Source organism: Clarias gariepinus, chromosome 27 (genome assembly GCF_024256425.1).
Source record: "Clarias gariepinus isolate MV-2021 ecotype Netherlands chromosome 27, CGAR_prim_01v2, whole genome shotgun sequence".
Lineage (NCBI taxonomy): Eukaryota > Metazoa > Chordata > Actinopteri > Siluriformes > Clariidae > Clarias > Clarias gariepinus.
Window position 1 is genome coordinate 22922067 of NC_071126.1, and position 16655 is coordinate 22938721.

Genomic DNA, 16655 nt, shown 5'->3' on the forward strand with positions numbered 1-16655 from the left:
CAATCCACGAATGCACCGCTGTCTTCACTGCCTCATCAGAAGTGACTGTCTTCAGCTCTTCAATAAGCGTCTCACTGTAACGAGCACTGTTGATTGTTGAACATTTTACCTGAATGTTCCAATACTTCAGACTCTCAAGAATCGCAGAAAACTCTAAGGATTGATTAATTTTCCAGCTGATGGTTGACTTGTGAACTTTTTCTTGGTCGGCGATTGATGATGTTTCCGTTCCATACTCTGCCGTTTACGCTCAGGTTCGTAGTGTTGAATCCGTGTCGCGTCACCAGTAATGATTCTCTTTAAGAAACTTTCACCTTCCTTAGAGTACCGCTCTACCACATTTTGTTTGCAGATATCCAAACACTCCTGTTTATGCTCTTCCGTGAGTTGAGTCATTGTTTCGGCACAAGATACACCCTCAGACCACGAGAAGACCTCCCCTTTTTCATGCAAATCACATGTGGCGCATCTCAACCCGCAGCTACAAATGAACTGATGTAACAGCAGTCACTGGGGAGACAGGAGCCTTTAACGAGCTCTGATAAGACAGTACAGCCCACAGACGTTTTATCATAACTGGAGTGCGGATAATTTTTGACACAGCCTGGTATTTAAATGCACTAGAGCTCTCTCAGACAGATGAATCAGGTCTTATGTGGTGACTACCGAAATGACTTTTCTTTCATGAATGCGCTGGTGAGCTTGAAAAGTACTCTGCCAGGTAAAACCTTTCCCGCACTGTGAGCAGCGATACGGTTTCTCTTCCGTGTGAACTTGCTGGTGCGTTTGAAGGTTGCCTTTTTGACTAAAACTCTTCCCACACTGCAAGCAGTGATATGGCTTCTCTCCTGTGTGAATGCGCTGGTGTTTTTGTAGGTCGCTCTGTCGAGGAAAACGTTTCCCGCACTCCGAGCAGTGGTGTGGCTTTTCGCCTGTGTGTGTCCGCCGGTGGTGCTGGAGAGAACTCTGTCGAGTGAAAGTCTTTCCACACTCAAGGCAGCGGTGCGGCCGCTCTCCCGTGTGTACGACCTGGTGCTGATGGAGAGAACTCTGTCGAGTAAAACTATTCCCACACTGTGAGCACTGGAACGGCTTCTCTCCCGTGTGAGTGCGCTGGTGAGCTCTGAGGTTACTCTGGTTTGTAAATCTGTTCCCGCACTGCAAACAGTGATAGACTTTTTGTACTGATCCATGAGTGTTGACTGAAGCAGAAGATAATCGCTGAATACTGGAGCTGGTCGTCAGTATTAGATTGTCATATTGAATTTCTCCTGATATCACCACTTTGTCATATTCATCACTATGGTTTGTCCTGATGTGTTTTTCGAGGCTAATTTGAGACGTATAGGCGAGTGGACACCAGGAGCAGGAGAAGACTTGCAACTGATCATCGGCCATTTCTGGGGCAGAAAACGGAAAGTATTAGAAACTCATTGGGAAATGGAACAAATATAAAATTTTATTTATATAGCACTTTTAACAGTGGTCATTGCCTCAAAGCAGCTTCACAAAATTAAAATAAAATTATGGAAATGTGTAGGAGCAAGAAAAATGTGTGTGAATCAGAATAATCAGATTGTCCCTGATAAACAAGCCAAGGGCGACGGCGCTGAGGGAAAAACTCCCTGATATATGAAGAAACCTTAAAGGAACCAGACTCAACAGGGAACCCATCCTCATCTGGGTGATAACGAATAGCAGGGATTGATCTGGAGTTATACTGTATGAGGCTGAAAGTTCAGTATAACAGGAGATGTGTTTAAGTTAATATGGAGTCCAGTTCGTTATTACAGTCAGGTAGACTGTAGCAAACTCCAGTCCTGAACTACTGAGCCAGGGACGAGTGACACTACAGATGTTTTTAGGCAAACAACATTACTAAATAACTTTCAGCACTGGTGAGTTTTATGGATAAAGAAGAGACCATCTTACAGGATCGTTTCCCAGGTAACTGGCAATCACTTTGGGGTGCTAACCAATCAGAGTTTACATACCCACCTTTCTGTAAACTAGGACTGGTGGGATTGTTTTGTGCCCCCCCACGTTGGGGTGGAGCTCAGGTCATGCTGTGGTGTGAGTGACGGTGTGGACACTGATGCTTAGGTTCACAAACAAACACACTATTGTGCGATTGTCATCTAAAAAGTAACAAGATGCTGTTTAAAAGGTTTTGCGTAAAAGTACAGGTTGTTAATTAAAAAATGTACTGAGTAGAAGTCAAAAGTAACACACAAGAAAATACATAAAGTACAGATACATGAAAAAAAAACTTAAGTATTTCATTCCCTGTCACCTCTGGGTAATCACATGTTACCTGTGTCTTGTAAGTGACAAAAAGCAGATATGTTACAGGGCTTTGATCACTCCATGTTTTTGTGGGTTGATGTCAGAGAAACAGCTTGCAGATCAAACATATCAAGACAAATTAGATGGTAGTAAAATCCAGAAAAATTAAGGCCTCACTAAACCTATTAATATCCTGACAAAGGCTGTAATGGTGGAGACATATAGGTATCTAGGGGTACTTATACCAACTGAATGTGTGGCCTAGTAGCAGTACATAGCAAACGATAGAGCAGACTACATTTACAGGAAGCTCAGGATCTTTAACGCGTGCAGCAGGACGCTTTACCATCAGATGGTGGAGATGAGAACCATGTGAAGTAAGGCTGCGTGGGAGCAGTGCAGGTGAAACCAGCAAACTCAACACATTTATTACAAGGGCAGGACTGGCCACTGTGACCAAGCTAGACTCCTGCTCTTCCATGACTGTTTATTTATGATCTAGCTGGTTAAAAGACAACAAGCGCTACAAGACAAAACAATACACCATCAATCAAGGCATGTTGTGGTCAGTTACACAGTCTCCAATGGGAACAGATCTTCTAGCAGATAAAATCTGTTTTTCTGGCCTCTTTTGAAGGTTGAAGTAAAGTAATTTTTTTTCTATTAAAACACAGTATTGATACAGAAAGTCAAATCTACGTGAGAAGTAAAATTTATTTCATTTGAAACTTTTGCAGGTGGCAGGCACAGTGGTTAGTGGTTAGCACTGTCGCCTTGCACCTCCAGGGTCCGGGTTTGATTCCCGGCCAGGCTCGATTCCTGTCTTTGTGTGCATGGAGTTTGCATGTTCTCCCCGTGGGTTTCCTCCGGGTACTCCAGTTTCCTCCCACAGTCCAAAGATATGCAGGTTAGGCTAATTCAGTGGTTCTCAAACATTTTCTGTCGTTCCCCACTTAAGGCGGTGGGCGAATTTTCAAGCCCCACTTGTCAACAAAATGATAACGAAAACGGCCAAGTGTACTATTTATTGAAATATCAATTTCTAAACCAATAAGATCAAATAACACCAAGTTCAAAACAGATAAAATACACATGCAATTGTTATAACAAGCTTACTTCGTCACTTATCTAGAGCTTTCTTTCAAAGAAGTCGAGTGGCTTATTAACGTGACTGGGGTGTGTTGTCTCTAAGTGTCTTGCTACTTTGTTGGGTCTCATGCTGTCTGCTGCCAGCGGTTTAAGACACAAAAACACACGTGTCTCTCCTCTGCCCGCCCCATCCCCACCATGAATCCAAACGCAACATAGACTTCATCATAGGCTTTTTGGTTGATTAGGCTGATGATGCTGAATCACCTGCTTTTTTGTTGTCCATGTAACAAATGTATCTATTGAAGTTATTATACTCACTACATACAGTACGCTACTGACCCGATGTTATGCTCTAAAATGCCCCCCCGGCGGATTGCCTCCCCTACATAATCTCTTTCAAATAATATATCAGAACATAAATTCATAGGTTTACGGTTTACAAATTACAAATTATAACAAACGAATTTAATTATAAAATAAGCAATATAAAAATGTTTTATAGGGGGAAAATATATAAATTATATATATTTTTTTCATATACAACAAGTAAATTTTTTCATATTGCTTATTTTATAATAAAAATCGTTTCCTATAATTTTTCACCCCTGCAAAATAAATGTGCCATAAAATAATCATTTTTGGGGATTTTTGATATTTGATAAAAGTAAACCTTTGAATGTATGTCCTAATATAATATTTGATAGAAATTACGTGTGTATGTGTTGGGGAGGGGGGGATGAGTTTGGGCAATCCGTGGCAGGGGGGCACTTTAGCGCATAACACCTGTTTGTGTCCGCGGTAAAGTTAGTTTGATATTCGCATCTCCGAATTCAATAGCTGCTGAATAAACCCGCGAATAAGATACCCACATACATTTCCTCTCAACATTGTCTTTAAGCTCCATCCGCCTTAAATTATACATGTTTAAAAGCATAAACACTATTATTCTCTACAGCACAACAAATGATTTAGGGATCATCGCAAAACGCCACACAGCAACAAAAAGCGTAGAATGATATTGATCTTTCCTTCTGTTCAGCGCCTGAAGGATCAAAAAGCAACTTTGTTGCCACACTGGAAACTAGAAATGCCAGGCTAGTACTGCCTAATAAAATATTCATTTTTAACAAAAATACAGAAACATCAGCATACACATTGGAATAAATGAAATTAAATATATAATACCGAATGTTTCCTTATATATTGTTCCTCTGCAATTAACATGTCGATGTTAAGCCGTTATTGTTGCACTATGATTCCACTTTTTCTCTCATGTTATTTTAATTTACTTGTATTAATGATTCATTTCTTTGCGTGTGATTGTTTAGTTTCGAGTGTCCGATGTTTATTGTCAATAAAGAAAAGCATGAATTAGAATAGGTACTGTCCTATTATTTTCCACTAATTCCCTCCCGTTCATTGCGCCCCACCTGTCATGCCTGTATTCCCCACTAGTGGGGCGCCACACACTTTGAGAACCACTGGGCTGATTGACGTTTCCAAATTGCCCATAGTTTGTGTGTGTACCCAGTGATGGATTGGCACCCTGTCCAGGGTGTGCCCCGCATTGTGCCCTAAGCCTCCTGGGATAGGCGCCAGATCCCCGCGACCCTAAATACAGGATAAAGTGGTATAGAAGATGAGTGAATGAGTAAAACTTTTACATTTGCCTTGTATCAAAAACAATTCAAGCATGAACCACAGTCATCTCCTTCTCCTGCTAAAAGTCCATTTTTATTAAAAATGATTTAAAACATGGATGTACATACAAATAATATAGTTATCATACATTAGTGTGGCAACTCCAAACTGTACAACCCTAGACAACTGCACCTTTAATATCAACCATAGATAACATACGTGAACAAATCTTGCTTACACAATGCTTCATGACTTAAAAGATCGTTCATCCCAAGCTGATGGCTCCATGTTGGTGCAGGTCTGTATGACAAAAAAGCACATCTACATTAATTAAAGCTGCTTCTTGGCTTTGTGAATGTGTTGGTGTTCCTGGGGATCTTTTTTATGGTTTCTCTCCTGTGTGAATGCATTGATGTCGTTCGAGGTTACTCTTCCTTGTAAAACCATTTCCACAATGCGAGCAACAATGCAGCTTCTCTCCGGTGTGAACGCGCTGGTGCCGCTGGAGATCCCCCTTGTTTGTAAATCTCTTTTCACACCGCGAGCAATGATACGGCTTCTCTCCTGTGTGTACGCGGTGGTGCATTTGAAGACCATATTTTTTAGTAAAACACTTCCCGCACTCCGGGCAGCGATGCGGCTTCTCTCCGCTGTGAATGCGCAGATGTTCCTGCAGATGATTTCCTTGATAAAAATTCTTCCCACACTGTAGGCAGTGATACGGCTTCTCTCCCGTGTGAATGCGCTGGTGTTTTTGGAGATTGCTCTTCGTTGTAAAGCTCTTTCCACACTCTGTGCAGTCATAAGGTTTCTCACCCGTGTGAAAGCAATGATGGGTTTGGAAATCATTCTTGTTTGTAAAGCTCTTCCCGCACTCTGAGCAGTGGTGTATTTTTTTTCTCGTATGGACGTGTTGGTGTCGTAGGAGGTTATCTGGTTCAGAAAAACTTTTTCCACACTGTGAGCAGGAATGGACTTCTTCCTGCATTTGGCCGTAACAGTTCAGAGAACCAGAGATCAGATTCTGATGTTTAATCTCACCTGGCACAGTCACCTTCTTATATTCTTTACTGTGGCATCTTCTGCTGTGTTTGTGAAGGTAAATTTGAGATGTATAGCACCGTGAACACCAACGGCAAGTGAAGCCTTTAGGAACGTCATCGCTCGATTCTGGAGCAGAAAATTAAGTATTAGAAACTTTTTTTTTCCATTTCAAAATAAATAAATTTTTGTAATTTAACAGTCTGTAAAATGATAACCAAAGGCAGGATAAAGTCTGAGGAGGACTTGCTGTAACTGTATGCAGCAATGTAAAACTATGAAACAAGGCACTGACTAGGCTCCCAACAGCACACTGGTTGGATGAAATTAATGTTCAACCTGACAGAAGATCTTTTCTTAGTGGAACCTGCCATGACCTCCAGGAGCAGAGAAATTTTACTACAAAGCTCTGGCAATTTTCTAGCCTGCCAATCAGCGACCTTATCATGTAGATCTTGTGACGTATTCCTCGTCATGCCAGCTCAATGAGTTTCTGCTCATTACTGCGGTCTCTGGCTTTATCTATGGGTTCTAATGCTGTATGTGACGACTTAGCTTGGAAAAAGAACTTGGAATGATAAAATCTTTGTTCGCCATATGTTGAAGCTACGAAGTACGAAATATGAGTTTGTAATAAGTAAAAAAGGTTAATTTATTTACTCTTGTTGCAGTGAGCAGACATGTTAATTAGATTTAACGTAACTTATGTTGCTAAGGGGGTGTATATATTTGCATGTTTTAGTCAAAGGCAGTAAACAACACTAGGGATGTTTAAGTTAATAATCAATTAACTGACTAATTAGGGATCCAACTGATTAAAAAGTTTAAATGATAATGGTTTGCATAACATTTCTCCTCAGGCACCTATTAACCCTTTAAGTTCTGCCATGGAAAAATTACACCAATGTGGAGCGTGTTTTGTGGATTTTTACAGGTTGTAGTGTCAGTTTTTAGAGCATTTCCATATGCCATACATAAATACATTCGTTATAGCCCTATCTCCAATGTCATATATGTACCACATGCATAGAAACTACATAAACAACAATAAAAAACTTTTTTTTTTAGGTCTACATATTTTTCTAAACAAATACCAACCACAAACTTATCAATATAAAAAAAAACTTACAGAAAACAGTTTAAAACACCACAAGGTTTATTGGGTCCATTTATATACTGTAAATGAATTTGTAAGACAGATTCATTTTAAGAAAACAGTGCATTATGAACAAAGCAATGTTCCAACAGCGAACAAACAAATACAAAACAAGCAGCAAACCATGAAGTGGTGAAATAAAAAATGTCACGTCAAGAGATTCTAATAAAAAGCTTCATCATAAGGCCCAAAATAAAAGCGATGCACAAGTGCTTTCCACTGTGAAAGGACTTGTGAAACTTCCTGTCCACTATGATGTATAGGGGCACTTGGCATGCCGTGCACAAAAATGGCATTTCCTGTGCCCCCATGTGCACTAACTGCTGTACCAAACGCTGGTAGCTCAGCTGTGCTGGTTAAGAGCAAACCTCACACAGCTCGGCTGACACCTGCTTCTGGAACATGTGTCATGGGTGCTCCTCCTGTCAACAGCAAGTAGTTGCTTATGAAATGGTTCACTACAGACATGTACCACTTTCTACTCTTTTTCGATGAAGAATAGTAACCAGCTGATCTGAGTGGTCAGCTCCGCATTAAGCTAATGTAATCCCTGACAGTAAAAGGATTTGGAATATCCAAAGTATGGTATACCTCCAGCTGAAACTGCACAATCTTTGCTCAGTGGTTGAGGAACCCATAGTGTGCAGAGTGGAGCGTCATATTTCAATCCATTTTGTGAACGGGAGCAGTCCCTCTTGGATCCACCTTATGGATTATGGTAGGGTTTTTCTTTTGTTTTTGGGATGTCGATTCTTGTGTCATTGTAATTCTCCACAGGCTCCAGACATGCCAGAGGACTACTGGGCCGGTATAGAAATGATCACAATAGATGTTAGATCCCAGGAAATCCTCTCTAACCAGTGACATTACAGAATCTGATGAAAGCCTCTTCCCACTTGCCTCTATAACCTTTGTAGCCAGGACTATCAGAGAACACAAAAAGCTTAATTCCCTAGCTTGTTTGCTTATTCTCGAGCAAAACTTCAGCCTGATTCTAGCTTTGCTCATCCACACAAAGGATTGTCCTCGGGTGGTACAAAGCTTTGCAGGCCATCTCTGTCTTTTTCTGTCACTGGAGGCATTTTCCTCAGGGTCATTCATGTACCTATTCCATGTGATTCTGTGGAATTGATCTCCGGACATGACCTTTTGAGGGTAGGGGACATGAAAGATGGAATTGCCACACCAGTAACCTCTAGGCTTCAAAGCTTTAGAATGCTCATAATACATTCTAGTAAGGACAATGTGTGTTTGTATAGTTCTTCTTGAGTGATTTTGTTCCAGCTGAATTTTCCCCCTGCAGCAGTAGTTCTTGCTGTGTTTTTCTTAGTGCTGACAGACAATACTTTGATCGCAGGACTTTCAAAATATACTTTAACAAGAGAGCAGTGGATTTTTGATGAAAGCTGCCAGAAGTGGTTGCAGACCTGGGTTTCTTTTGGGCAGGAATGGGTGGGCGAACTGAGGTGGGAGCAGGGGTCAAGGTCCTTTTCTGTTTCTCCCTTGCCAGTGTGATTGGGCATGATCCTGGTTCTGGCTTCTGTAGCAGCTCGTCTGTGGATATCAAACTGGCTGGGAGTGCTCCAATATCTTCAACACTACAACAAAGAAGGTAAGAAGAACAGTTAAGTTAAGTTTTTTTTTTTTTCAAACCAAAGAGATGATGTCTAAAAATGGTACATCATGCATCCATGCTTGCTAAAAGTAAAAAAACAGTAAAAAAAAAGTAAAGAACAATATCAAACTACAATAGTGGGAGACTAGAACACGCAAAACCAGAACAGAAGATAAAGTTGGTATAGTAAGATTTACTAGCTTACAGTCAGTTTCGTTCTCTAACTCTAAAACAAACAAACAAAAAAAAACAAACAAAAAGAACATACTTACATGTCCTGGGCAGGATCTATTTCTGTTAGCTTCGTTCACACTAAAGGGTGAATCTGGAGTTGATGAGCAGCTGAAGACTTTGTCATCCTCCTCCATGAATGTTACCGCCAAATAATCTTGGGCTGTACGTCTACATAAAGCCGTTTACGTAGGGATAACATCATCCCATTACTCACTTTCACTTTACACCCACTGACAATTTGCACATTTCATCACTTTTTCTTATTTTGTTCACTGTTTTTTTTCTATATAGTATCTGCAATAGTGTATTAATTACACAGATTTTATTTTATTTTCTATCTATAACATCAAGGGATGCTGGAGGTTTAATATCGGTGTGGAACGTCTCTGATTTTTTATCTTACGTCTATTAACATATACAACACAAGGGGGCAGACCACTGCACATCTTCACAATCCTCCTCCTCACATGCCTCCAATAAACTTTTCACCAAATATATAATTCATTCTTTTTGTAAATATGCATACGTTTATATATTTTTATGCCATCTTTCCACCTGTTGTGTCACCTAGTTACGGACACTACACGAGGTATATAATGTGCAAACAACTGTACGACTTTATTTGAGACATAAACAACAGCATGTGAGTGAAATTATTTAAATGTAAACACAGCGTGAATATGGTGTGAGTTGTAAATCTTGGATGTTTGTGTGTGTGTGTGTGTGTGTGTGTGTGTGTGTGTAACACCCGTCAGTAATCGGTGTTGAATAAAATGGGTATTTGTGGTAATACTGGTTTAACTTTCTCCGAGTGTCTAGACGCTGTTTCCCAGGGTACCCCCCCGCCCGACTGAGTCTCTTCTTCAGTGGTACTTTGCCGTGTCGTCGGCTCACTCATTTGGATGCGCATTCTCCAAGCAGCTTTCTTTTTCTTTAGAATGTCATCGGCCTTGCTTGTGTTTGGTTCCTCATCTCTGAGATAAGCCGACACGTCTGCTCTCTGCGTGTCTCCCTTTAGTTTTTTTCTCTGGCGGTATTGTTTCATTTCCTCAGACTTTTTCTTCCTTAACGCTTCCAGGAGCTTAGGATCGGACCGAGCTTGTTGCTGTAGCTGAAGCCTGGACATTTTTTTTCTCTCCCTATTGACTTTCTTAATGTCGTTGTGTTTTTCTCCGTTTTCTCTCTGCCGTTTCCTCCACGCCTGTACCTTAAGCCGCGTCTTCTCTCTTCTAGCTTTTGCTTCTGCCTCATTTTCCTGCAAGCCTTTTCTGTTTTCTGCAAATAATATTCATTTTGAATTACCACCGCGCCATCATGAAGGGATCCATCATGAAATGGTGCAAATATTAAAATAAAAACCTGTGTGTGTGTGTGTCCAGGTATGTTAATGTTGATTTAGATATAGAATTTATGATTATTGATCCTTGAAATATTCTTAATCAAACAAGACTGAAAAATGTATTGTAAATGATTAAGATTCTTCTGTCTTGTAATATTAATAAGCAAAATCACAGAAGGAAAGTATGAGTATATATCATGTAGTGTCTGTAACCTTTACACATAAGAACACAATACTACAATTATTTATTTTTTTAACAAACATCAGAATCTTGGGAGGATTTTTGGTTTTAAGTTAATAATGTGATACTCGTTATTGATAATCATAGCCTTTTATGTCATTTGGTGGGACTTTCACTTGTACTTGTTAGAAGGAGTCTAAACAACTGAAAGTCTAAAATCTTTTACAATATATTCAAAATACTGGGGTATTTATGCTTGATGTATATTTATATTGCATCATTATAATAAATCCAACCTGTTACAAAGTAGTGAACTTGGTTACGGACACTACTCCATTTAAGGCAACAACTATAAACCCATTAAATATACCTGGATCAATGAGCTTTCCCCTTTTCTTTTTATTCATATCTTATTTTGCATTTTAGTACAAAGCAAGTTAGGACAATGAATGAATTCTTCTAGTGTTAGTATTTTATCACAGTGTGATAGTTTAATTGTTCTTAGAAACCCTTGTCCAAGCTGTTTGATGCAGTTTGTCATCAGAGGGGGTGGAGCATCATGCTTGACACTTTTTTCCTATAACTTATTGTATCATGCAACATTGTGTAATCCAAGCTTTCCACTTATGCTAGTAAATTCCATAATATTATTAGATAAAAAGAAACACATTGGCTAAATACAATTTTATGAATTCAAATCTTTCAATGATCTTAATTGTCATTCAGATAAGACTTTAACTTTAACTCAATTTAGATTTAACATGAAAAAACATAAACCTCAAAATATGTATTCTAAATTGCAAAATTGTTAAGATATTGCAACATAAATTTGACATGGTTACGGACACTACAGATCTTTTGCTCTTTTTTAAGCTTTTTCCCAAAAACCACCTCTCACACAAAGCACTGAGGTCGTCTGGAATTTTATTGGTATATGTGTTAAATATAATTATTGAGCAGATTTAAAAAAAATTAACTTATAACTGAATAAAACTAGAATTTTCTATTTTTTAAGGCCACATAACTTAAGGTGTGTCTAATTTGGAGCACTTCAAAAAAATCCTTCATTTTGCAATTTGTACAGGTCAGATGCTTTTAGAAACCTATACCAATTTTATTTTCAATACTCATAAAGAAATATAAATAATTTGCATTCTAAAATTATTAAAAGCCACACACATTTTCTGTATTATATGTATAACATAAAAAATAATAAAATCAGCACCAACACTGTGTTTTGTCTGAATACAAAAGAGAGTTCAGGGATCGATTCAATTCCACAGACATGTTAAATGTGAGGAGTAAATGTGAGGGTTTTATGCTCGTCTTGTGTCCTTTCATTAATTTTGTGATGGATTTCTCTGTCTCATGAGCTGTAACCTAATGTTTAGTGAAAGTGTTAGAAAGGCATCGTTACCGCAAACTGTGGTGGTACAGACGCTGCCCTCGGACTCTTCCTCTTTTACAACCATGATCTGAAATTCTTCTTTCCCCTCTCCCCCATGGCTCGATGTTCCCTCACCTGAAATTTTTATTATTGATCATTAAATACTTGATTCATTAGGAGTAAACACAAAGAGAAGTTTTAAAGTGGAGGAAAATAACACATTCTCTTACAGAGATAGTCTTCATCTTCAGGTTCCTCCTTTACTACAGGTTTCTGTTCATCTCCAGGTGTGACATCTCCCACAGTGCCCTGACCCTCGGGCCGGGCCGTGACCTGCCATGTGGACTGACAGAGGAAGCCCTCCTCGTTTATCTCCTCCATTTTTATACGTTTCTGATGGTCCACAGCGTCGGTGTGTTCCTCACAGTCTGATCCTCCTCCATCTGGACCTGAGCGGGTTTCTGTGCTCACATCCTCACCGAGCTAAAAAAACACAAAGTGACAACACTTAATAATGAGAAAAACAACTCGGGTTACAGATCCTGAAGATATCAGCGAAGGACGTCCTGACTTGACCTTTCTGAGCAAAACCTTCACGAGATGTTCATACACACTGCATTGAGACACTGATTAAACTACAGTAGCCTAATACTTGGTGGTTTAACAGATCTTAGTTGATCTGTGATCCGTACAGATCCCTCACCACCAATTGCTGACTTTAGTATAGCAAATAATAATATAATATAACCAACTTAAATATAAAATCAGCTGCTTTCCACAAACCTGTACCTCAACACTTCCACAGGATACACACCCTTACTGAGGAACCACACCATGCTCATGCACACACACACACACACACCTCTAACCCTTTACCTGTAAGAGAACAGGAGTGTGTAGGCTCAGCTTCACCTCTGCTGACTCCATTATTTAATGGAACCGAGCTTTTACTGCAAAGTGAAACGTTAGATTGTGAAACTGAGGTTTACTTTCACTTCCCTCTCACACATGCTCTGTTCCCGTCGGGGTTGCCAGATCACACTGACCAGATCCCACCTAGACAGGGATGAATTTTGAAAAAGACAGAACGTGCTAGTAGTTCTTCTGCAGATCTACTTCAGTACAGAAGGCGTTCGAGTCAAAGCAGGACTTCTGATTACACAGTTCTGAAAGTAAACACTTACTTTATTTCTCTATATAATCCGCTGCTACACTAATGCAAAAATCCCAGTGTTTCACTTGTGCTTGGACACCATCAAGGTAGAAAGTTTTCCCATGATCGGACCCGTCTGTCTAATTCACGTCTATACACCGGCCTGCCAGGAACTCCTTTAAACGTCAAACAAACAAGTGGAAATGGTGCCGTGCAATTTTTATTGGCTTCCTATAAGACCAAAATTAACACACTTAATATTTGTATTATTGCACTTTAACAGGTGAGCATTAAACACATTAGATATCTTGAATTAGAACCATGGAAAAGAGTTCACTGTTTAAAGTGACCCAAAAAAACGATCCGGTCTATGACTCAAATCTGATCCGTGTGTTGTATAGCAAAAATAATATCTGATATAACCACCTTAAATATAAAATCAGCTGCTCTCCACAAACCTGTACCTCAACACTTCCACAGCATACACACCCTTACTGAGGAACCACACCATGCTCTTTCACACACTCTTACACGTTTGCGTGCACACATACACACACACACACCTCTAACCCTTTACCTGTAAGAGAACAGGAGTGTGTAGGCTCAGCTCCACCTCTGCTGACTGCATTATCTAAAGTCTAAAAAGTCCAGATTCTGTAAAATACGGAGAGAAAATCAAAGACAGACCTGAAGAATCAGTTTAAATGAATATATTTAATATATTTAAAATAAATTGAATTTAATATAAACTATTGATGCTTCATTTAGAGTTTGTTCATTTTAAGCTTCATTAGGGACGGAAATCATCGGTCTACTCCCACTGCGATATTATTACGATACCTCAGTGCTGATCTTGTTACAATTTATACCTTTATAAAAGTTTAAATAGTAATTAAATGTAGTGCGTTCTTTATAACATTCGTTTTCTTGCTTAAAAACCCAAGTGCAGGCTTTAAACACTAAAAACTACAAATACAAAAGTTTAACATTTAACATTAAATTAAAATTAAACACAAAGCTACCTTGTTACTGAACAGCGCGTATCTGTTACATCATCTGACGTGATTATTATTTATAAACAAACATGGTGAATAATTCACCCCTGCCACACAGGATGGAAGTGTGTGAATAGTTCAGAGTGCGCCACCTGTAGGATTATTAAGAAACAGATGCTTTACCGCCTCAAACCTCAACTCGACAGTGAGTGCGCGGATTTTCGACTAATTTAGCACTGGTGGTGTTGTGAGACGGGTGTAAGTGTGTGTACTGAGTGTGTGTACTGAGTGTGTGTGTGTGAGATGAATCCTCTCACAAAATTTGGAGTAAAAGTCAGATCAAAGGATTTTAACAGGTGTGATGATTGATGATGTAACGCTCGATACAGACTGGTTTATATCAGAGTCTGATCAGCTGATCACCGGCCACGCCCACTCACCCTGAACACCAGACGAGTCTGATCACTTACTAATTGTTTTAATATATATTTTTTATTTTATTTAAATGGAGTCAGTGTGAGATACGTGAATCAGCACACAAGAACAACCTCCACTCATGACTGAACTTCTGTGGTAGAAATCTTACTTCCCCTCAGACAGACGGGTTTTCCCAGTTATTCAGAACTTCCAGACTCCGAACACACAGTTTGACCGCGGATCAATCCCTAAACTAGTTTTTCCCCTCAGCCCTCCGCTTGCTTATCAGGGACAATCCGATCAGTCTGATTTACACACATTTTCATAACTGCAGACTTTCATTCCAACTCTCCATCTTCCCTCACCAGCACTGCTCTTTATCGCTGCTATTTCATCCCTGACCACAGGGTGTCGCTGTTTTACAACATTTCGAGGCTTCAACGCCATCCATCGGCGCAATCAGGGAAAAACCTAAACGGGTCTGAGCGACGCTTCACCAATCCCTCATCCATCAAACCCTATTTACTGATAAACAACAATAAATTAGCATAATTAGACAAATATTAATTAAAACGAGAAGTTATTACCGTCAGACCTGCAGGACAGATAAAAACCTTCCGCTTTACTCACCTCATGGTTTTAACGCACAGCGGCGGATAAAAAAACAATTATAAATTTCCCCCATAAAAACAATTAGAATTATTTGTATAAACAGAAATGATTAGTGTAATGACACCCGAGAGTGAAAATATAAACAGCGCTTCTCGTATCCAGCTGCTTCTTCTGTGGGGAGTTGAGCTGAGGTCAGGTTCACACACAGCGCCGCCTGCTGGACAGCTCTGTCCATTACAGCACAAACATGTCAGTGTCACTGATCACATCTCAGCCACAGTCTCACACACAGCGCCGCCTGCTGGACAGCCCTGTCCATTACAGCACAAACATGTCAGTGTCACTGATCACATCTCAGCCACAGTCTCAACACTACACAAAGCTGTTCTACATGATATAAAACAACATTTCAGTTTGTCATTCATTTATATCGTAAACTAAAAGTCCCCCACACACACACATTCAGGTTACAAACTTTTGAAGATGTTCAATCGTGGAAATTAGATTTCCACATGTCCAGCGTACACAGTCAAATCAAATCAAATTCTAATGTTATTTGTCACGTACACAGTCATACACAGTGACCTTAAAAAAAAACTTGTACGTAAGAAATAAATATGGATAGAAAGAAAATAAATTTAACTAGTAAAATAAACTGTAAAAATAAGGGCATTATAAAAATATTACAAAATATAGAAATATAGAAGAAAAAAAGAAAGTGTATATATATATATAAAATGTATATAAGATATAAAAGTTGCTAATGGTTGTGAAAATATGCATAAAAAGTGACTTATTAAAGTGTCTTGTGCAATGGTCCAGAAATGAAAATATAAACATATAGGGCAAGTGTGTATGAATGTGTCCACAATTGTCCATGCTTGTCACGTGTTCATCCTCTGCAGGTGGGAGTGGTGTAGTGGACAGTAGCGGTAAGGACGCATGGTGAAAAGATGGAGACATCGCTCGACATTCTTTTAATATGAATCATCTAACCATCGGCACGATTCTCAAGATCATAGAAGATTTTTGGATAAGATTCAACTTTATTGCAAACACTGCAGTAGATGGATGTGTCTGCTCAAAAAAGTGCATAAGTCATGGATGGTGCAAATATTGATGACGAATCAGTGCAATATGGACAGAAAGGGACAGTGCAGTGGTATATTAGTTAATACTCCATGATCAGCGATTCAGGTCGGTGACAACCACAGGAAAAAATAAAGCAATTTTTCAGTCTGTAGGTGCTGGGGTGAGAGGAATGTTTGATAATGTCTCTCGCCCTTCGCAGACAGCGTTTATTGTAAATGTCCTCCAGGGTGAGGAGCTGGGTGGACAGTTCTCACCACACTCTGAAGCACTCGGTGAAGTCCGCTGTACCCATGATGTCGGCCATGATGAAAAAATAAGAAGTGTGAAAAAGTGATAGAGGACATGGAGAAAGTTCTCAGTGTGTGGGATTGTTCTGTAATATACTGTGTATAGCCTGATCGTGTTGGGATCCTC

The 16655-nt window shown here is 39.5% G+C and overlaps 1 protein-coding gene across 5 annotated transcripts; it reads right to left on the bottom strand.

Moving 5' to 3' along the window:
* Positions 1 to 505: 505 nt before the first annotated feature.
* Positions 506 to 15341, bottom strand: LOC128514797 (zinc finger protein 239-like). 5 transcript variants are annotated; one of them, XM_053488672.1, is made up of 5 exons: positions 15168 to 15341; positions 13703 to 13779; positions 12203 to 12455; positions 12003 to 12107; positions 506 to 1400 (listed from the first exon to the last, which is right to left on the bottom strand). In XM_053488672.1, the coding sequence occupies exons 2-5, from the start codon at positions 13751 to 13753 to the stop codon at positions 652 to 654; spliced, it is 1158 nt and encodes a 385-aa protein (XP_053344647.1). In that variant the 5' UTR covers positions 13754 to 13779; positions 15168 to 15341; the 3' UTR covers positions 506 to 651. The 5 variants fall into 5 exon arrangements, with proteins under 5 accessions (XP_053344647.1, XP_053344645.1, XP_053344648.1 ...); XM_053488670.1 differs by lacking the exon at positions 506 to 1400 and adding an exon at positions 5260 to 6189; XM_053488675.1 differs by lacking the exon at positions 506 to 1400 and adding an exon at positions 9402 to 10340.
* Positions 15342 to 16655: the final 1314 nt, after the last annotated feature.